This window comes from Theropithecus gelada, chromosome 11 (assembly GCF_003255815.1).
Source record: "Theropithecus gelada isolate Dixy chromosome 11, Tgel_1.0, whole genome shotgun sequence".
Lineage (NCBI taxonomy): Eukaryota > Metazoa > Chordata > Mammalia > Primates > Cercopithecidae > Theropithecus > Theropithecus gelada.
Genome location: NC_037679.1, coordinates 121342456 through 121363994, shown reverse-complemented (window position 1 = coordinate 121363994; position 21539 = coordinate 121342456). Strand labels below are relative to the sequence as shown.

Sequence of the window (21539 nt, the reverse complement as noted above, 5' to 3'; positions counted from 1 at the left end):
TGCTGAAATATACAAGACAGTGATTTGTTTCCACAATGTCTCTAGTTAATTCCTTAAAATTTGGGCTGACCATATTACTACTAATCTAGTAATTACTGAATTATAAAATCGATCATTTGTTGAGCTGGCAAAGGTGCCTTACAGAAGGGGAAGGGGTGAGAAGACATCCATATAATTTCATACATTTCTAGTAGGAAGGAAAACTGGTACAGGTTGAATATCCCTTAACTGAAATGTTTAGAAGTGTGTCAGAATTTGGATTTTGTTTGGATTTTGGAATATCTGCAGATACCCAGTAAGATACCAAGTGTAAATACGGAAGTCACTTATGTTTCATATACACTTTATACACAAAACATGAAGGTAATTTCACACAATATTTTAAGTAATTTTTGCATAAAACAAGGTTTTGACTTTTTTTTTTTTTTTTTTTTTAAATCTCATTTAGGTTTAACGGATATATGTGCAGGTTTGTTATATGTGTAAACTGCATGTTGCTGGGGTTTGGTATACAAATTATTTCATTACCCAGGTAGGGAGCACAGTGCCCAATAGGTAATTTTTTAACCCTCACCCTTCCTCCCACCTTCTACCTTCAGAAAGTAGGCCCCGACGTCTATTGTTCCCCTTGTTGTGTCTGTGTGTACTCAGTGTTTAGCTCCCACTAACAAGTGAGAACATAGTTTTTGGTTTTCTGTTCCTCTGTTAATTTGCCTAGGATAATAACCTCCAGCTCCACCCATGTTGCTGCAAAGGGCATGACTGCATTCTTTTTACGGCTGTGTAGCATTCCCTGGTGTGTATGTACCACATTTTCTTTGTCCAGTCCACCACTGATGAGCATCTAGGTTGATTCCCTGTATTTGCTATTGTGAACAGTATTACAATGAACATTTGAATGCATGTGTCTTTTTGGTAGAACAATTTATATTCCTTTGGGTGTATACCTAGAATTGGGATTGCTGGGTCAGATGGTAGTTCTGTTTTAAGTTCTTTGAGAAACCTCCAAACCGCTTTCCACAGTGGCTGAACTAATTTACATTCCCATAGGCAGTGTGTAAGTGTTCGCTTTTCTCCACAACCTTGCCAACATCTGTTACTTTCTGACTTTTTAATAATAGCCATTCTGACTTTCATAAGATGGTATCTCATTGTGGTTTTGATTTGCATTTCTGTAATGATTCATGATGGTGAGCATTTTTTCATGTTTGTTGGCTGCATGTATGTCTTCTTTTGAGAAGTGTCTGTTTATGTCCTTTGCCTATTTTTAAAATATGGTTGTTTTATGCTGGTTAAGTTCCTTATAGATTCTGGATATTTGACCTTCTTTGGATGCAACATTTTCAAATATTTTCTCCCATTCTCTAGGCTGTTTATTCTTTTAATACTTCCTTTTGCTGTGTAGAAACTCTTTAGTTTAATTAGGTCCCACTTATCTATTTTTGTTTTTGTTGCAATTGCGTTTGGAAACTACATTATGAAATCTTTGCCAAGGCCTACATCCAGAATGGTATTTTCTAGGTTTTCTTCTAGGCTTTTTTTTTTATAGTTTGAGGTTTTACATTTAAGTCTTTAATGCACCGTGAGTTGATTTTTGTATCTGGTGAAAGGAAGCGGTCCACTTTCAATGTTCTGCATATAGCCAGCCAGTTATCCTAGCACAGTTTATTGAATATGGACTCCTTTCCCCACTGTTTGTAATTGTCAGCTTTGTTGAAGATCAGATGGTTATAGGTGTACAGCTTTACTTCTGGGTTCTCTAACCTGTTCCATTGGTCTATGTCTGCTTTTGTACCAGTCTCATGCTGTTTTGGTTACTGTTGCCTTGTATAGTTTGAAGTCGGGTAGTGTGATGTTTCTGGCTTTGTTCTTTTTGCTTAGGATTGCTCTGACTGTTCGGGTTTTTTGGTTCCATATTAATTTTGGGATAGCTTTTTTCTAATTATGTGAAAAATAACATTGGTAGCTTGATTGAAATAGCACTGAATCTGTAAACCACCTTGGGCAGTATGGCCATTTTAACAATATCGATTCTTCCTATCCATGAGCATGGAATGTTTTTCCATTTGTTTGTGTCCTCTCTGACTTCTTTGAGCAGTGTTTTGTAATTCTCTTTGTATAGATGTTTCACCTCCCTGGTTAGTTGTATTCCTAGGTATTAATGGCTATTGTGAATGAGATTGCACTCTTGATTTGGTGCTCAGCTTAGCAGCATGAAAATGCTACTGATTTTTTTACAATTATTTTGTATCCTGAAACTTTACTGAAGTTATTTATCAGCTTAGGAGCCTTTTAGCAGAATCTTCAGGGTTTTCCATATAGACAATCATATTGTCAGCGAGAGAGATAATTTGACTTATTTTCCTATTTCCTATTTGGATGCCTTTTATTTCTTTCTCTTGCCTGACTGCTCTGGCTAGAACTCCCAGGACTATGTTGAACAGGAGTGGTGAGCGTGGGCATCCTTGCCTTGTTCCAGTTCTCAGGGTGAATGCTTCCAGGTTTTGCCTATTCAGTATGATGTTGGCTGCGGGTCTGTCATAGATGGCTCTTATTATTTTGAGGTATGTTCCTTCGACGCCTAGTTTATTGACGTTGACTTCATTTTAACCACAACCTGTCACATGAGGTCAGGTGTGGAATTTTCCACTTGTGGTGTCATGCCAGTACTCAAAAAGTTGAGGATTTTCTGGCACTTCAGATTTTGGATTTTCAGATTAGGGATGCTCATCGTATATAATGTTTCCAGAAGGCAATTTGAAAAATTACATCAAGGGGCACAAACACATGCTGTTCTTCGATTTAGCAATTCGATTTCTTTGAACTTATCCTAAAATTACTAAAGACATACATAAAGACTTTTGTACAAAGAAATTAATAAAAATACTTCAGCAGCATAAACCTGAAAACAAATCTAACAGCTTTAACAAGGGAACGGCTAAAAAATTAGGGTGCAATTATCTGATGGAGTCCTCTGCTGTCTTTAAATACAATGTTTTCAAATTACTTATGAAATAGCAAATGCTTTAAAAATATTAAATTTTGTACGGTACCTTGTTCACTTTAGTTTTACAATATAATGTATTAGTAGAAATTTGAGATAAAGTAGGGTCAATCAATCAGGAGACATTTATTGCCACTGAAAAGACAGACTGTTACTCGCCATTCCCACATGGAATGGGCATGCCACAACACTGAAGGTGCCACAGGGGAAGCACTGGGTCAGTCAGAGGAACAGAGAGAACTGAGGGCAAGAGTCTTGATTCTGGTTTCTGAAGGAACAGGTGAGGCAGGCTAAGCAAGCTTGGAATTGGCTACTTTGAATAATTTCAGCAGACTCTGGGGAGCAGGGGCTGTCCCTACATAGGGATCTGGTATCTGGCCCTGGGGTGATTAGATTAGGTGGATAGTAGCCGAGACTGTATGAGCTCAATAAAAGAGATGGTTGGGTAGTGGGCTCTGGACTGGTTTATATTTGAAAAGCGCATTCAAGGGCAAATTGTTTACTATCTCTAGGTATTGGCTAATCCCAGGAGGGACAGTTCCTCCAAAGTCAGCAAATCCCAGATATCAAAGCATCAGAATACAGAAAATAAAAGACATGGTTAAGCCATTTCTATTTTTCTTAATTTACCTTTTCCTTTTCTATAACTAACACATATTACTTTTTTAATTCAGAAAAATAAGGCCAGGTGCAAGGGCTCATGCCTGTAATCCAAGCACTTTGGGAGGCCAGGACAGGAGGATTGCTTGAGCCCAGGAGTTTGAGACCATTCTGGGCAACATAGTGAGACTCCATCTCTACAAAAAACAAATAGTTAGCTGGGTGTGGTGGCACACACCTGTAGTCCCAGCTACTTGGCAGGCTGAGGCAGGAGGATCCCTTGAGCATAGGAGGATGAGGCTGAAGTGAGCCAGGTTCATGCCACTGCACTCCAGCCTGAGTGACAGAGCAAGACCCTGTCTCAAAAAAAAAAAAAAAAAAAAAAGGAGGCTGGGTGTGGTGGCTCATGCATATATATTTTAGAGCATGTTTAAGGTAAGATGTGGATTTGCTTGTATTGCTCATACTGGACTGTGTACTAAAGATGGCCTTAAAATCAGCAGGTACCCTGGATCTCTTGCACAATACATACTAAGGTTGGTTCTTCCTAGCTGATCCTAAGGGCATGGCACTCAGGATAAAACACAAACCAACTGCATGGGTGTGAACATCAGAAAAATGATGTTTATGTTTTAACCTTAGAATATATTCAAACCAGTTTTCCAGTTTGCAGTACAACCTGATTGAAAGGATATGATTAAAAAAAAAAAAAAAGCTAGCTTATTCTCCTAAATGGATGGCCACCTGGTGAGTGGTACTTGTCCGCTGTGGTCCTATAATGTCCTGCAGATCAATTAGTAAATATTCCTCAAGCACCTGTGAACAAGATGCTGAGCCGAGGGCTGGAGATACGACGGTGACAAAAGAGACTGATCCTTCATGGAACTCAAAAATCTAACACATCCTCCTGTGTATCCTGGAGTTCTAACAGGTATTAATCAAAGGCTCTGAATGCCTCTGGTGGTATGGGCAAATGCAGGAGAAGGCCAAAATCACTGAGAAATAGTATCATTTATGCATATTAGTGAAGAAAATGCAGCGCATAATCTTGAAGTTTTGATGTACATAAAATAGCCGTATCACTTCCCTGTGTGACATTCAATGCCAAAGATGTTGGGTTTATCTCGTACTTGACTACTGTACTAAGCTACTCTTAGTCCACTTAGTGTTGCTGTAACAGAATACCTGAGACTAGGTAATTTATCAAGAAAAAGGGTTTATTTGGCTCATGATTCTAATAGTGGGAAAGTTCAAGATGGGACATCTGCTTCTGGTGAGGGCCTCAGGCTGCATCCACTCAAGGTGGAAGGTAAAGGGGAGCCAGAGTGTGCAGAGATCACATGGGGAGAGAGAAAGCAAGAGGGCAGGGTGCACCAGGCTCTTTTTAACAACCAGCTTTAACAAATAATTAAACAGAGTGAAAACTTATTTACTCTCAAGGAAGGACGTTAACCTATTCATGAAGGATCCATCCCATGACCCAAATACCTCCCATTAGGCCCCACCTCCTACACCGGAGATCAAACTTCGACATGAGGTTTGGAGGGGACAAACATCCAAACCATTGCAACTATTCACCTATAGTCTTGAATTTTAAGAGTCTGAAAGTATATTTTCAAAAACTGTGACATCAACTGGGAGCCACAGTCTGACAGTAGACTACGGGAACAGAACGCCTTCTCCAGCATTGGTGGACAACAGCCACATAGGAAAAGTGAGAATCATGGCAAAGGGTGGGAGTAACACTTTGAAAACCTTTGGCTCACACCTGTAATCCAAGGACTTTGGGAGGCCAAGGTGGGTGGATCACCTGAGGTCAGGAGTTCCAGACCAGCCTGGCCAACATGGTGAAACCCCATCTCTACTAAAAACACAAAAATTAGCCAGGCGTGATGGCGTGTGCACCTGTAATTCCAGCTACTCAGGAGGCTGACACAGGAGAATCGCTTGAACCTGGGAGGCAGAGGTTGCAGTGAGCTGAGATCGTGCCACTGTACTCCAGCCTGGGAGACCGAGTGAGACTCCGCCTCAAAAAAAGGTTTAATCATCACATTCAGGAGATAAGATGAAGTGGGAATAAGCAGGCAGGTAAATCAAAGTTCATAAGACAGAAAGATCAGAAACATGGCAGGAAGATTAGTATGAGTTGGATTTGCACAAGCAGTTCAGAATAAGGACCAAAACAGTTACCAAGTCCAATAGACTAAAATGGTTTCCAAGTTCATTCATTTGCTCACACATTGTCTCTTATCTGAAGGAATACAAAAGTGGAAGGTATTTTTCGCTAATTTTTTAATCTATTATTTGATTCAACTATAATTAAGTACTCCCTTTTAAATATTTGGTTCAATATGGAAAAATAAACTAGTCTTGCTCTTAAAGATAAAAATTACTAAAAAACATTTGGAGAAAATCCTAGAAACATATCTGGTTTTCTTACTTTGCAATACAAGATTAATAGAAGGGAAAAAAAGAAGGAAACAAATTATCAGCCAGGTGTGGTGGCTCATGCCTGTAATCCCAGCACTTTTGGAAAGCCCACATGGGCAGATAGCTTGAGCCCAGGAGTTGGAGACCCACCTGGGCAACATGATAAAATCTCGTTTCTACAAAAAAAAAAAAAAGTACAAAAATTAGCTGGGCAGGGTGGCATGCATCTGTGATAACAGCTACTCCAGAGGCAGAGGATGACGCAGGAGAATCACTTGAGCCCAAGGCATGGAGACTGCAGTGAACCGTGATCATACCACTGCACTCCAGCCTGGGCAACAGAGTGAACCCTGTCTCAATAAAATAAACAATAAAAAAAAGTATCTTGCCCAATTTACTCATCTTAAAGCTGAGAAAACTTAGGTTCAGAGTGGTGAAATAATACGCTCAGCTGTGCTTTACATCTCAGTTTAAATAAAAGAAAAAAAAAAACAACAGAACTTAAAACAGTTCTCATGCATGTCCCATCTTCAATTACTGCAGAAACTGAAAAGGAACGAAAGACACTCAGAATGAATTTCGATGCCACTGCCCTCCCCAGCACTACCTTTTAGCAAGTGAGCAGGCAGCATTTTGGGGAGGGGAAGCAGTTGAAGTGTGCACCAGTTGAGGAAATCTATAAACACAGTGTACCTGGATTTCAACAAGACATTTTTCAAAGCTGGAGAGTAGTGTGGTACACTTTAAGCCTTTCATGATAGCCTTGAGAAAAAAATGGGGATGGATTAAAAGAGTTTGAGGCAGAAATACTAGTTAGGAAGCCATCCACTGCCATGAACAGCAATGACCAAGAGAGTGATGAAAATGAGGACCACGTCACTACTGTAGGCAGGACCACAGCTGCAGCTGCTGATATCCCCACCACTGCCACAAATAATATCATCTTTTACTGAATCCTGACATGCCAGGCACCATATGCTTTACATATTTTATACAATCCTCACAGGCCTATGGCGTTTACTATCCCCATTTAGCATGTGAGAAAAACCAAGGCTCAGAGAAATAAGGCAACTTCGCTATGTCATCTTGACTACACTACAGTCCTCAGTTACTCTGTCAAACACTTGTCTAGGCGTTGCTGTGAAAGTATTTTGTAGATGTGATCAAAGCCCATGATCAGTTTATCTCAAGTGAGGGAGACTATCCTAGATAATCTGGGTAGGCCTCATTTAATCAGTTGAACGGTCTTAAAAGCAGAGGGGAGTCTTCCTTAAGGAAAAAGAAACCCCACCTGTGAACAGCAGCGTCCGCCTGTGCTGGAGTTCAGCTTGCCTTACTGATAACCTGCTCCGTGGGTTTCAGTCTTGCCTAGCCAGCCCCACAGTTGCATAAACCACTCCCTTGCAATTAATCTCTTAGTATATATATCCTATTGGTTCTGCTCCTTTGGTTGAACCCTGACTAATAAACACGGCAAACATCACACAATTATTAGGTGAAAGACCTCAGATGCTCTCAAAGTCAAAGTAGGCCAGTGTTCCACACTCCCTCCCGGAAGATCAGTTTTAGACATCAGCACTCCACAGAAATGGAACCATATCCAAATGCCCTGCAGACACTAAAGGAATGCAACCTAGAGCAAGGTTACAAGCTCTGAAGGCCACTCTGCCTGGGTTCAAGCCCTAGTTCTGCCACCTTAATGTTAGGCAATGTACTTAAATTCTCTATGCCTCAGTTTCCTCCTCTGAAACATGGATTAACAATAGTACTTACCTCATAAGTTGCTGGCGATCTAATGAGTTACACCATGCAAAACATTTAGAACACCTAGCACATAGTAAATACTCAATAAAGATTAAGAATTTTAACTATTTAACAGAACCAAAGAGAGAATTATAGAAGCTGAGCTTTTGAAACAGGGCAAAGAGGGAGGAGAAACACTCATGATGACTATAAGGAAACTGGAATCAAGGGAAAGCACTCATTTGTGATGCAGAATGTAATCAGAGTGATACAAGCACTGAAGAATGCTTCCCTGACTATGACCATTCCAGAAAAGGCCAGCATTTCATAGGCATTATACCTAATCCAGGGATGGGCAAAAGCAAGAAACCACAGTTCATCAGAATTTCAGTTCCATATCAACACAGAAAAGTCCCCTAACTTGTTCTAGGCCTGACTGATACAAAAGAAGAATGCAGGGTTTAACATTTTCAACATCAGCAGGTTTTTCCAAAGGCACAAAAACGTATTTAAATTTGGATGGTCTACACTGAGATCATTGTTGCATGCTGGAAAATACAGCTCAACAAAATATAATTCCTGCAGGTTATGAGCAAATAGGAGACACAATGTAGGCCATTATCATGATTCACACTAGTCAGGTGGATATGCCAAATTCTACACAAAGCCTATAAAAGATACATGATTCCTGACAACTCAAGTAGCAACAAGATGAGACACCTTCCATTTAACTTTGGGGAAAAAATACATCAGTGTTCATAAATATGTTTGTGTATCTTTTCACTGAATGGCGATTATTCTAGAAAAAAGGAAAGAGCCTTTTTTAAAAAGAAGCGGGACACTGCAACAAGCAAATGTTAAAGTTTTACAAATACAATACAGATGTTAAGTGCAATGTTTAAACACAATATAGATTTTAAAAGCAATAAAACCCACAGTGACACTTATGGCTTTAATACGATCTAGGCATAACATGCCTTATGAACAATGATGATCATAACCTAAAGTTGCTTCCATGTGCTTCCTAGAGAAATAGCTAAAGAAAATTATTTCTAAACCTTTTGCTAAATAATTTGCCCCGGATGCCTTCTAAACTTTGAGGTATGAATTGAACATCCCTCTGAGGTCAGGCTGTTTTTCTTATGACTACATACCCCAGAGGTAGCTATGATTATTGTTGAAAGGAAGTGATAAGCCAAAAGTGCTAGCATTTCAAGTTGAAAACTAAAGAAAAGGAGAACTGTCCTAAAGAAGCCACTAGCACCATGATACATGGAAAACTGGATTTAGTCTCTCTTTTCTAGGTCAGAGTGGTTGCCTGGGTGACTTGTTATAGAAGAGATGGCCTACCTACAATGCAATATTGTTTGTTTCCATGGTAGTGTAAGCACAGCCTATCTTTGGGGGCCATGTAAACTCACAGAGGAAATTTAATTCTCCAACCAGGGAGCTGGTACGTGTTCAAGGAAAGAAGATAGAACTGGATACTGTGCTCATTGTTTCATCAAAACTTTTCTCTAGATCTTTAGTAAAACAACTGTTAATCTTGATAATCTTCTATTCCTTTTAACATCTATTGATAACACACTCTGTCAAGTAATCAATTTCAATCCCATCTACTGTATGGATGGCATAGATTCAATCTACAGATCAGATGTATACTGATCTATCTCTTAAAATCTGCATTTCTATAAAATGCACTTATAGCGTAAGTACTCTATTGGCACAATAACATATTCTCCCTATATTCTCTGTTCTAAGAAAAAGAGATTATGTATTTTGATATACAGAGAGAGTTTCTGTTTACAAGTAACTTCTAAGCCAGAGATCCTCTGCACTGTAACTGAATTGAAATAAGAACAACTGGCTGGGTACAGTGGCTCATGCCTGTAATCCCAGCACTGTGGAAGGCCAAGGTGGGCAGATCGCTTGAGGCTAGGAGTTTGAGACCAGCCTGAGCATCGTGATGAAACCACATCTCTACTAAAAAAAAACAAAAATAGCTGGCTGTGGTGGTGCACACCTGTGGTTCCAGATATTCAGGAGGTTGAGGCATGAGAATTGCTTGAACCCGGGAGGTGGAGGTTGCAATGAGCCAAGATCACACCACTGCACTTTAGCCTGGGCAACAGAGTGAGATTCTCTCTCAAAAATTAAAAAAAAAAAAATTAAAAACAAACAAACAAACAAAACATCTCCTGATGTCACCATACTTAGCTGTTTCCACGAGTACTCCTTTCATGTTAGGAGTATGTTCTGATGCAGGGCACTGGATTTCTTATTGTTTAAAAACCTTCATTAAGTGTTTGGAAGTCAAGGCTGAGGGTCTTCGGCTTTGTCCCATGGAGCTGCACAGGAAAAGTCTGTAAGTGCTGCAGGTTCTTTTCTGTGAGCATGCCTGGAGCACATACCCACATCAAGGACACAGAGTGATGGGGATGGTAGAACAACACAGGTCGTTATGCTGAATAAATGTGGAAACTGCAGATACCTGCTTCCCAACAGGCTGTCGTGGAAATAAATGAAATAGTACTTATGCTTTTCAGAAGAATGTGAAATGTATTTAAGAGAGAAGTAGCTGCCTTAACCAAATCCAGCAGCATGTCAAAAAGCTTATCCACCATGATCAAGTAGGCTTTATCCCTGGGGAGCAGGTCTGGTTCAAGATACACAAATCAATAAATATGATTCATTGCATAAATAGAACTAGAGACAAAAACCATGTGATTATCTCAACAGATGCAGAAAAGGTTTTTGACAAAATTCAACACCTTTTCATGTTAAAAAACCTTCAACAAAATAGATATTAAGGGAACATACCTCAAAATAATAAGAGCCATCTACAACAAACCCACAGCCAACATCATACCATCATACTGAATGAGCAAAAGCTGGAAGCATTCCCCTTGAAAACTGGCACAAGACAAGGATGCCCTCTCTTACCACTCCTATTCAACGAAGTATTAGAAGTGCTGGCCAGAGCAATCAGTCAAGAGGAAGAAATAAAGGGCATCTAAGTGAGAAGAAAGGAAGACAAACTATCCCTTTTTGCAGATGACATGATTCTATAGCTAGAAAACCCTATAATCTCGGGCCCAAAGTACCTTAAGCTGATAAATAATTTCAGCAAAAAGTCTCAGGATACAAAATCAATGTGCAAAAATCATTCCTGTACACAAACAACAGTGAAGCTGAGAGCCAAATCAGGAATGTGGTCCCATTCATAATCACCACAAAAAGAATAAAATACATAGGAATACAGTTAACAGGGAGGGGAAAGAGCTCTACAATGAGAATGACAAAACATTACTTAAAACAGAGATGACACAAACAAATGGAAAAACATTCCATGCTCGTGGATAGGAAGAATCGATATTGTTAAAATGGATTATATACTACCCAAAGCAGTTTATAGTTTCAATACTATTCCTACCAAACTACCAATGACATTCTTCACGGAACCAGAAGAAACTATTTTAAAATGCATATGGAACCAAAAAAAAGCCCGAATAGCCAAGGCAATCCTAAGCAAAAAGAACAAAGCTGGGAGTATCACCATTGCCTAACTTGAAACTATATTACAAAGCAAGAGTAACCAAAAAGCATGGGAGGGGTACAAAAACAGACATATAGACTAATGGAACAGAATAGAGAGCTCAGAAATAAGGCCACACACCTACAACTATGTGATCTTCGACAAAGCTGCCAAAAACAAGCAACTGGGAAAGGACTCCCTATTCAATAAACGGTGCTGGGATAACTGGCTAGCCATAGGCAAAAGACTGAAACTGAACCCCTTCCTTATGCCATACACAAAAGCCAACTCAAGATGGATTAAAGACTTAAATGTAAAACCCAAAACCATAAAAACCCAAAAGACAGCCTAGGAAATCCCATTCTGGACACAGGAACAGGCAAAGATTTCATTATGCAAGACACCAAAAGCAATTGTGCCAAAAGCAAAAACTGACAAATGGAATCTAATTAAACCAAAGAGCTTCCGCACAGCAAAGGAAACTATCAACAGAGTGAACAGACAACCTACAGAATGGGAGAAAACTTTTTGCAAATTATGCCTCTGACAAAGGTCTAATATCCAGCATCTATCAGAAACTTAAATTTACAAGGAAAAACCAAACAACTCATTAAAACGTGGGCAAAGGACATGAACAGACACTTTTCAAAAGAAGACATACATGCGGCCAACAAGTATATGGGGGAAAAAAAGCTCAACATCACTGATTATTAGAGAAGTGCAAATCAAAACCACAATCAGATTACCACCTCATACCAGTCAGAATGGCTATTATGGCGGCATGCACCTGTAGTCCCAGCTGCTGGGGAGGCTGAGGCAGGAGAATGGCGTGAACCCAGGAGGTGGAGCTTGCAGGGAGCCGAGATTGCGCCACTGCACTCCAGCCTGGGCGACAGAGCGTGACTCCGTCTCAAATAAATAAATAAATAAATAAATAAACAAATAGTCAAAAAGTAACATACACTGGTGAGACTGCAAAGAAAAGGGAATGCTAATATACTGTTGGTGGGAGTGTAAATTAGTTCAACCACTGTGGAAAGCAGTGTGGCAATTCCTCAACGAGCTAAAAACAGAACCACTATTCACCTCAGCAATCCAATTACTGTGTATATATCCAAAGGAATATAAATTGTTATAAAGTGCATTCATATTTCATTGCAGCACTATTCACAACAGCAAAGACATGGAATCAACCTAGGTTCCCATAAATGGTAGACTAGAAAAAGAAAATATGGTAAATATACACCACGGAATACTATGCAGCCATAAAAAAGAATGAGCTCATGTCCTTTGCAGAACATGGATGGAACTGGAGGCCATTATCCTTAGCAAACTAACACAGGACTAGAAAACCAAATATCACATGTTCTCAAAGTGGGAGCTAAATGATGAGAATACATAGACACACAGCGGGAACCAACACACACTGAGGCCTATTGGAAGGTGGAAGGTTGGAGGAGGGAGAGGATCAGAAAAAATAACTAATGGGTGCTAGGCTTAATACTTGGATGATGAAATAACCTGTACAATAAACCCCATGACACGAGTTTACCTATATAACAAACCTGCACATGTACCCTTGAACTTAAAATAAAAGTTAAAAAAAAAAAAAGATAGTAGTAGTTCCCTTTTCAGCAAAGAAAAGAGGATGAAAGAAAGAAGGGGCCCAGATAACTTGGAGTGAAGACTAAGAGCTAAGAGACAGCCATCTGGCAGGAAGCAGGAATCAGTAAGCTTTCTGGCTTTCTTACTGATCAGAAATATGCCATAATTTGCCTTTCAAGGTGATTTAAAAGCTCTGTTGCCTGCCAGGAACCAAAAAGAAGATGCATGTATCTTTCCTTTTGTAGAGTAGGAAAATCACCTATGTGTAAGACAGGCTGCCTGTGTTCACTGTCCATGCCTCATTGCAGACCTCGGAGGGGAAGCCCAATAGAAAATGATGAAACTTTTCGGTGGGCCAATTCTTTCTTTTTAGTTTTCCTATCCAAAGCCAGAGGACACTAGCATCAGTTCTTCTGTGCATGTCACTGGTGATTTCCATTTTCATGCCTACTCTGTTCCCTGGAAGAAATTCCCCACCCCGCTTTTTTTTTTTTTTTTTTTTGCTGCTTCTCCAAGAGTTATCTTTCCACCAATACTAAAATTAGCCCTTTCTCTGAAAGCCTTCTGTGGTTCCTTCCTTCATGAACTAGATACAATTTCTCCCAACTGTGGGGGAGGAGGCTAACTCCTAACAGTTAGCCCATATATTGTACCATGTTCCTATCTTATATTACAAATATTTTGGCTGCATTTCTCACCTAACCTAATAGATTTTGTAAGCTCTTTAACCCCTTCTCCTGCTTCATCCACTTCTGCTTCTCTGTTTGCCTAGTAAATAGTGTGTATTTAATGGATTCTTTAAGAATGAACTAATCCTTTCCACACCTTAAACAAACCATCCTTCATTCAAAATCTGCAAGCCTTTATTAAGCACTTCATAGGTGCAAGAAATTGGAGATTATAAAGCTGAGTAAGAACCAATTCTGGCCGCCTGGGAATGTGCAACTTAAGTGTGGAGCTAAGAAACCAAATAACTTGTGGCAAACAGGCACAAGTGTTATCACAGGCACATACTCAAAAAAACTGCAATGTGAAAATAGGAGGGGAGAATAATTTCAATGTGGGTGACGAGGAGGTTCTGGGAAGGTTGCATGAGGAAAAGGGGAAAATCATTTGTTGAAGGTCAGAGTTCATTAAACAGTCTGTAAGCATTATCTCATTTAATTCCCACCACCACCTTCCAAGTTAGGTATTTTTACCCCTATTTTACAGATAAGGAAATTGGGGCTCAGAGAAGTTTTAAAATTTGACCAAGTTTACACAGCTGACAAGTAATGAAATCAGAAATCACAAGCCCAATGGCCTAGTTCCAAAGCTTATACTATTTTCCTACACCAGTTCTCCTCCACACATTAAAAAAAAGTGACATCTGCACTCAGCCTTCGAGCTTGATTGGTTAAGATTCTCCAGGCCCATCTAGAGGGGGGTGCGGGGGTATTCCAGGAACAGCCAACAGCCTGAGGAAAGGCCTGGCGGCGGGAAAGTGTACATTATGTCAGGGAAAGGCAGGTCCCTTCACATAATTGAGTATAGGACATATCAGAGGGGCCAAGGTGGAGGCACTCTGGTCAAGAAGGAGAGTAGATGATTCTCTACTTTCCCTGTGATATGCTTGAAAAATATGATAAAGTATATTTCTAATCTACTTAAAAATGTATGAAATGTTGTAAGTAAAACATTTTTAATGTCTTGGAAATTATTGTTTTATCACAATAGTCTTAACCTTCAATTCTAAATATCCTTTAATGCAAAGCATAGAGTGGAAGAATGATTCTCTTTACATTTCCTTTAGACTTCTTTGTTTTTAATCTCTCTGTAATGATACCATCTAGAGATTTAAGCCGTCAGATTAAAGACTAGAGAAATGAAATACAAATAATTTAGCTACATAAATGTCAAATTTCCTATCATACCAACCATTTAAGTATTTTCAGGTGAGAATGTTAACATCGTATAACTGAACTGATTTTAAGAAGTTTAAGAATATTTTAAGTTTAAATTTTTTTTTTTTTTTTTTGAGACAGTCTCACTCTGTCACACAGGCTGGAGTACAATGGCACGATCTTGGCTCACTACAACCTCTGCTCCCGGGTTCAAGTGATTCTCCCACCTCAGCCTCCTGAGTAGCTGGGATTACAGGCGCGCACCTCCAACGCCTGACTAGTTTTTGTATTTTTTAGTAGAGACAGGGTTTCACCATGTTGGTCAGGCTGGTCTCGAACTCCAGACCTCAGGGGATCCACCCGCCACAGCCTTCCAAAGTGCTGGGATTACAGGCGTGAGCTACCGCACCCAGCCAGGTTTAAAAATATTTAAAGTTAAAACATTTGGTGGGTAAATGGGATATTATAGCCTAGCGTGATACAATATAAATAGTATGTGTCAGGGACCAGAAAGGGTGCCAGCACCTGAGTAAGAGAAGGAAACAGGTGGGGCAGGGCATTCATAGCTAAGTATTGCATAAATTATCAGTAAATATCTAGAAATCCTACACGCCACTACAGAGAACATATCTCACCTGCAGTCCCAGCTCCAATAAGGGCTTACACTGAAGGCTCTTAGTTCCCACCGGCTCCTGCCACTGGGAAGGGGCGAGGCACTGGGCAAGGCAGGGGCTACAGAGGGCTGGGATGCTGAGAACCAGGGGAGCCACTCCAGGTAGTAAACTTGCAAAAATCAGGGCAGGAAATCACTGCCTCACAAAACAGGCAGATGTATCAGGTGCCCCTGCCTCCTGTAGGGCACATGGCACACTCTGAGGCCCCTGATAATGCTTATGACCATGATGATGCTGACTAATGACCCAGATCCCAAACACCCGAGTAACTCAGTTGTCACTGCAGAGAAGTGGAGGTCTTCAATTAAAGGAGACAACTGAAACTGGGGCTACTAGAATGAATTGTTATTTGCTGATTTATGATTTCCTGAACATGACACAAAGGGAGACTTCAAAAGGATGCTACCTCAATGCTCACAGCACAGAACATCATGCTTTTTAGAACTAGGGAATCATTTCACGAGGACAAAGTAAATTGAAATCACTGTATTATCCTACTGATATTTTGGTTTCCCTACATATTTTAAACACAGTTTTTGTTTTTCCTGGAGTAAAACTTTGATGGAGTGGCAGTCCCTCCCCTCCTCCCCATCTCCTTCCTTCACTCTCTCCTCCTCTCTTTACTTCACACCTCCCCTCTTTCCTTCTTCTCCCTCGTCTCTCACTCTTTCTCTCTTTCCTTCTCTATTTTCCTCCCCCTTAAATATGTGAAAAGGAATTAGCCCATCCTGGTTTATCTTGAGTAATGCATTTCTGGCTGAAATTTTGCCCAAGGATCCATGCCAGGAACAAGAGCTTATGCAAAGTTGACTTGGACATGACTTTTGATTTCTGACTCACAAAATGAATTTAAACCACTGTAATTGCAGAACTACACGTGAAAGAGTCGGATCTTATAATATCACAGGTGAAAACACGAGCCGGTAAGAAAACGGAAGGCGAGAAAGCTGCCCCACAAAGGCCTCGACCTCAGACCATCTCTGGCAGTCTTGGAAATGTGCTGCTCCCCAAGACCGCCCTCTTCCTAACTCCAAGGATTCTGGAATCATTTATCGGGAGGACACTCAGTCACCTGGCAGCATGCTCAATTTCGGTGTTTACCATCTAAAACTGATGGGGTGGGGAAATTCATAGTTTGGCTTACACTGTTAAAAAAACAAACAAACAAACAAACAAACAACCCTTAGGGCTAGTTTTGTAGATGGCCACCAACTGGCCCAGAGGCCTGTTTTTGTTTTCCCTCTGGGAATAGGGAGAAATAGTAAAAATATAAATACATTTTTTTCCTCCCAGAGCTCTCCGTTGAGAATTTTATTTTTACTACTCTTTAGATAAACAGGTGTCTGGAAGTGAGCACACTTGCTCATTAGCAACACCAAGTCTGATGGGAAAGAAATGAAAGCAGTATGGGCAAGAGCCATGGATTTTAACTCTAGTTCTGTCGCGTCCTGGCTGTATAACTGTGAGCCAGCCTCAGTTTTCTCATCTGTGAAATGGAGATACCACCTACCTCACAAGGCTGCCGTAAGACTAACAGAAGCACCCCTTGTGAAATGTCTGGGACATCTTAGGTACTCATACCTGCGGGCTCTCCCAGCCCCCACAGAAACATTGCTACCCTTAACTAAGAAAATTTAACTTTTATTATTCCCAACTTTACATTTGGTATGCAAAGAGCAATAAACTGTTTATCTAAAATAGTTAGAAAAATAGCAATAAACTTTATCTAAAAGCTTGCCGTAAGTTCGTAAGACTTATCTGGGGAAAGTCGTTCTTTGAATTAGTAGGTGCATTTTCACTGTTCGTTCTTTCAGTTTGGCCAATTTTAACTCACGTGGGACAACACTTTCTTAATGGACCAGACAGGACTCACCAATTTCACAAAGCAAATTGCAATTGTAAATTAGTAACTACATTAAGCTAATGTTTTATGAAGCACTTACTATTTCCTAAATATCGGGCTAAGCATTTTATTGGCATTCATATCTCATTTACTCCTAACAATCCTGTAAGGCAAGACTGCATAGTTATCTCCATTTTACGGATGGGGGAACTCAGACCAAGGGATTTCAAATAACCTGGGTGACACAGACAGTAAAGGGCAGAGCTCAGTCACGAGACGGAGCAGAAGGGGTGTCAGAGCTTAACACCACACGTGCCATCTTCTATTTTCAACAAAGGGTTTACCTAAGACAAGGAATATTCAAATGGTCGAATTTCTGAAATCTTCCCACGATGTAAATTCCCACAATTATATTAGAATTTCGAAAGCCACCTCCTCTCATTGCCTTATTTCAGAGAAGAATCTGAAACTCTACCACCTTATTCCAAAAGGAAAGGAGAGAATTAACAGCTTCCCTGAACTTCTCTGCCAGTCTTCCTTTAGTTATTTCTGTTTTCCTGCTTCTCATTTGTCTTCAACAACAGCTGTTTTGTATTCATTCAGTAATTGTGAGCCGTGGTCCCAAAAGCACCGTTTTAAGAAACCACAGAATACTGCCAGTAAATACTAGCGAGAAGGAAAAAGCACCGCAAACTTTCAACTCCATTCACAAAAATACCTCAGGAATACATAATCGAACAAGCTAACTCCACTGACGGCTTTCCAGAAGCTGCAGTGGTGAAAGACACGAGCCGCCTGTCGCTTACAGAGGGGCTGTCGCGGTGCGGGCTGCGGTACCGGAGTGTGGCCCCGCGTCCACGCGCACCTGCCTGCCTGCGCGCTCCACCGCGGGGCAGCGGTTCAAGCCGGGAAGCCGCGAGCATTTTCAGCTCAGAGATGAGGGGTTCGCAGGACCCGAGCTCCGTCCACGGCTGCTGACAACTGGTTTACACAAAAGAAAGAAACGTAGGAAGTCCCCTCAGCAGTGCATGCCACGCCGACGCCGAGGCGGGCGCCCGGCGGCGGGTGGAAGCGGACGCTCCCATCGCGGGTGCAGGGTCCCCCTCTGGCTCCCTTTCGCCAATGCGCCCGGCCCGGGACCAAGACACGGCGCACTGAGCGCCGGCGGCAACCCCGGCTCCCCTCCCCACGTCCAGCTCCCCGGGAGGACGCGCCGGGCGCTACGCCGCACCTGTGCCCCACGGGGCGGCCTTGTCCCAGCGCCCCTCGGTAGGCAATGCCGGGCCCGAGGGGACAGGCGCAGGCGCTTCCCTCGGGGCAGAGGGGGCCGACCTGGCGTCGCGGGGACGCCTTCAGCGCGTCAGGCGCCACGCGCCCACCTGGGGCCGCCGCCTCGCCGCAGGCAACCTCACCTCCCTCCGCAGCCTCCTCTTCCGCCGCCATCGCAGGAGCCACCCGGCCGGCTCCGCAGCCCCGCGGCTGGCAGCATGGAGGAGCTCCGGGCCCGCCCTGCTCTGTCCCAGGCGGCGGCTCTGGAGTGGGGAAGAGGGGACTGGCTGGCCCTGCCGGGTGCCGCGGCGGCCGCCACCGCAGCCCGTAGGCACGCAGCCGACGCCGCCCCGCAGCCCGGCTGGCCGCGGCTACTGAGCATGCGGAGCCAGCCGCTCGCCGCTCTGGGCGCCGCTGGGCTCCCGGGCGGGAAAGAGACCTGGGCCAAGGGCGGAGCCGCTGCGGACACCGCCCCGCCGAGCCCTGCCGCGAGCGGCACAGCGCGAAAAGGCCAGTTGAGTCCCTCTAGCAATCGCCCTATTGAAAACAGGCTTCCATGCTCATAGTAAGCTTTGTCCCAGCATTCCGAAGATTGCAGTTGTAGACCCTCGGGGCAAAGGTAAAGGGTGAATGAAGATACTTGCACGGTGGGTTAGCGGAGGGCACGGGGCTTGGGCTGGGGAGAAGGGTGCTGGACGAGAGACCCTGCTCTTTTCTGCTTAAGGAAGGGCTTAGCTGCAGAGACGAGGGTGTAAATAACAGAGAGAGGGTCCCGAGGAAGCCGTTTTGCCTCCTGGAACGGTTGGGTAAATCCAGAAACAAGATCTTTTGGGGATCACTTGACAGCCCTACATCCTATGGCCACGTGTCTAGAATACACTGGTTTGCTGCCCTCCCACTGGTCCCTAGACCCATTCCTTGGTAATCTAGTAGGAGTAAAGGGAAGGCACAGTAGAGAAGACACCAAATCAAACTTTGCAACCAGCCTAAAGGTAATAATTTTCCTACAAGGACTCAATTCCAACGTCTTAACCAGCACCTTATGTGTCCTCAGGGCAGTACTTAAGGCCATTGTGAAAATCTGGGCAAGGGGTTTGGAAGTGTGTTCCCAAGCGGAAGTGGGCATGACAGGAGAAAACTGTTGCAGGCTTAAGCAAGGGACTAGGACTTTATGCAGCTAGAGGTAAGGGAGATGTGCTGAAAACTGTGCTGTCCTCAACACACACCAAGACACCTCCCTAATCAAAACCATTCTTGAAACGTCTCATTCCTAGCTTTGACTTGGAACTCCACCCCAAATTCTACCAACACCAACTTCTCCTGGCAGCTCAGAAACAGTAATTCCATACAGGGCTCCTCGAATGTGATCAAACCTTGGCTTTCCAGACAAGTGTACGCTATTTTGAGGTGGTTTACCAAGGGGTAACAGGTAGAATCAATTAGACCTGGGCTTTAAGATCTTGGTTAAAATGTAAATACTATTCTATACATGGCCTTGCTTACAATGCATTTTACCCCTTATTGGCTCAGTGAGCCTCACAACCTCTTTCTTAATTCCTGTCTTAGTAGGGAAACAGAAGTTCAGAGATGATGAGTATTTTGGCCAGGATCACTCAGCTAGTAGACGGTAGAAGCAAGACCATGAAAGTTAGGTCTCCTTCTTAGGAGTTCGTATTGTGGTGTCCAGGAAGCTTGCCTGTGAATCATTGCAGTCCCCGTTTCTTAGAAACGATGATTCACTTCCACCAAAGCCTGAAAGCAAGAGATGGGGAATCCAGAATCTAAAATACAAAAGCAGGAAGGGTAATGCACAAGCAAAGCCGACCCACAGGATTCCATGGGGCACAACCCTTTCATTGTTTAATCGATATTCCCCTTACTGCTCAGGTGTAAAGCCTGCTTGCTCTCTTTTTTTCGTTATGCTCTGGAGCTTTACTTTCTAAGACATGATTTTTTGTTTTTTAAAGAGTAGCTATATAACCCATGGGATGAGGCAGAGAGACACACAGTGTCTTGCCAGATGGATAGGAAGATAATCTCTCATTTCCAATGAGTGGTTTTCTCGTATTTTCAACCTGGAAAAAAAAATGTGAGAAAGGTGATTGGATGATTTGTGTAATAGAATGCAAGAGAATTTGTAGAGTAGAATGCACACAGTTCCTTCTGGTCAGCATGGTTCGCCTGCCAAAGCCCTGGGGCTGCCTTGCTCTCCAGGAATCATTGCTTCCCTGTCACTAATTTGTTCATTAATTTTCTTTCACTGCTAAGTACTTAGGCAAGAACAAATATTTTAAAGGTGGAACAAATATTCCTTTGTCCATCTGGAATTAGGAACAACTGCCTCACAAGCTGTAAACTCCTTTTAACCTCCTGCTGGGATTGTAACAATATAACTTAGTCTAGAGAGGGGTCCCTAAAGTCACTTAGATATTTTATTTGGTCCAACCACAACAACAACAACAACAACAACAGCAACAAAACCAAAACAAAGCAAAACAGCAACAAAAAACCACACCTGCTTCAGAGTGTAGTTAAATTGAAGATACTATATCCAATGATGCATAACAATAAATAACGCAGAAGCCAGGAAGGGGAGAGAAGAGGGGGTGGAAAACAATACCGGGGGAAAAAGGCTATACATATATTTATTACCATTGAACTGTACACTTAAAGTGGTAAAGATGGTAAATTTAAAAAAAAAATTACATAGGCCAGGCGTGGTGGCTCACACCTGTAATCCCAGCACTTTGGAAGGCCACGGTGAGTGGATCATGAGGTCAGGATGTGGAGACCATCCTGGCTAACACGGTGAAACCCCATCTCTACTAAATATGCAAAAAATTAGCCGAGTGTGGTGGCACACGCCGGTAGTCCCAGCTACTTGGGAGGCTGAGGCAGGAGAATCGCTTGAACCCAGGATGCAGAGGTTGCAGTGAGCCGAGATCACGCCACT

At 42.2% G+C, this 21539-nt stretch overlaps 1 protein-coding gene across 4 annotated transcripts in view; it reads right to left on the bottom strand.

Moving 5' to 3' along the window:
• ARNTL2 (aryl hydrocarbon receptor nuclear translocator like 2) overlaps window positions 1-18993 on the bottom strand; it is a 69881-nt gene extending 50888 nt beyond the window's left edge. For 2 of the 4 annotated variants that reach the window (XM_025403618.1, XM_025403620.1), the window contains exon 1: window positions 18730-18993. In XM_025403618.1, coding sequence (XP_025259403.1) covers window positions 18730-18760 — 31 coding nt within the window. In that variant the 5' untranslated portion in view covers window positions 18761-18993. Of the gene's footprint in view, window positions 1-18696 lie in introns of all 4 variants that reach the window. The other 2 variants (XM_025403619.1, XM_025403621.1) reach the window with 2 other exon arrangements.
• Window positions 18994-21539: the final 2546 nt, after the last annotated feature.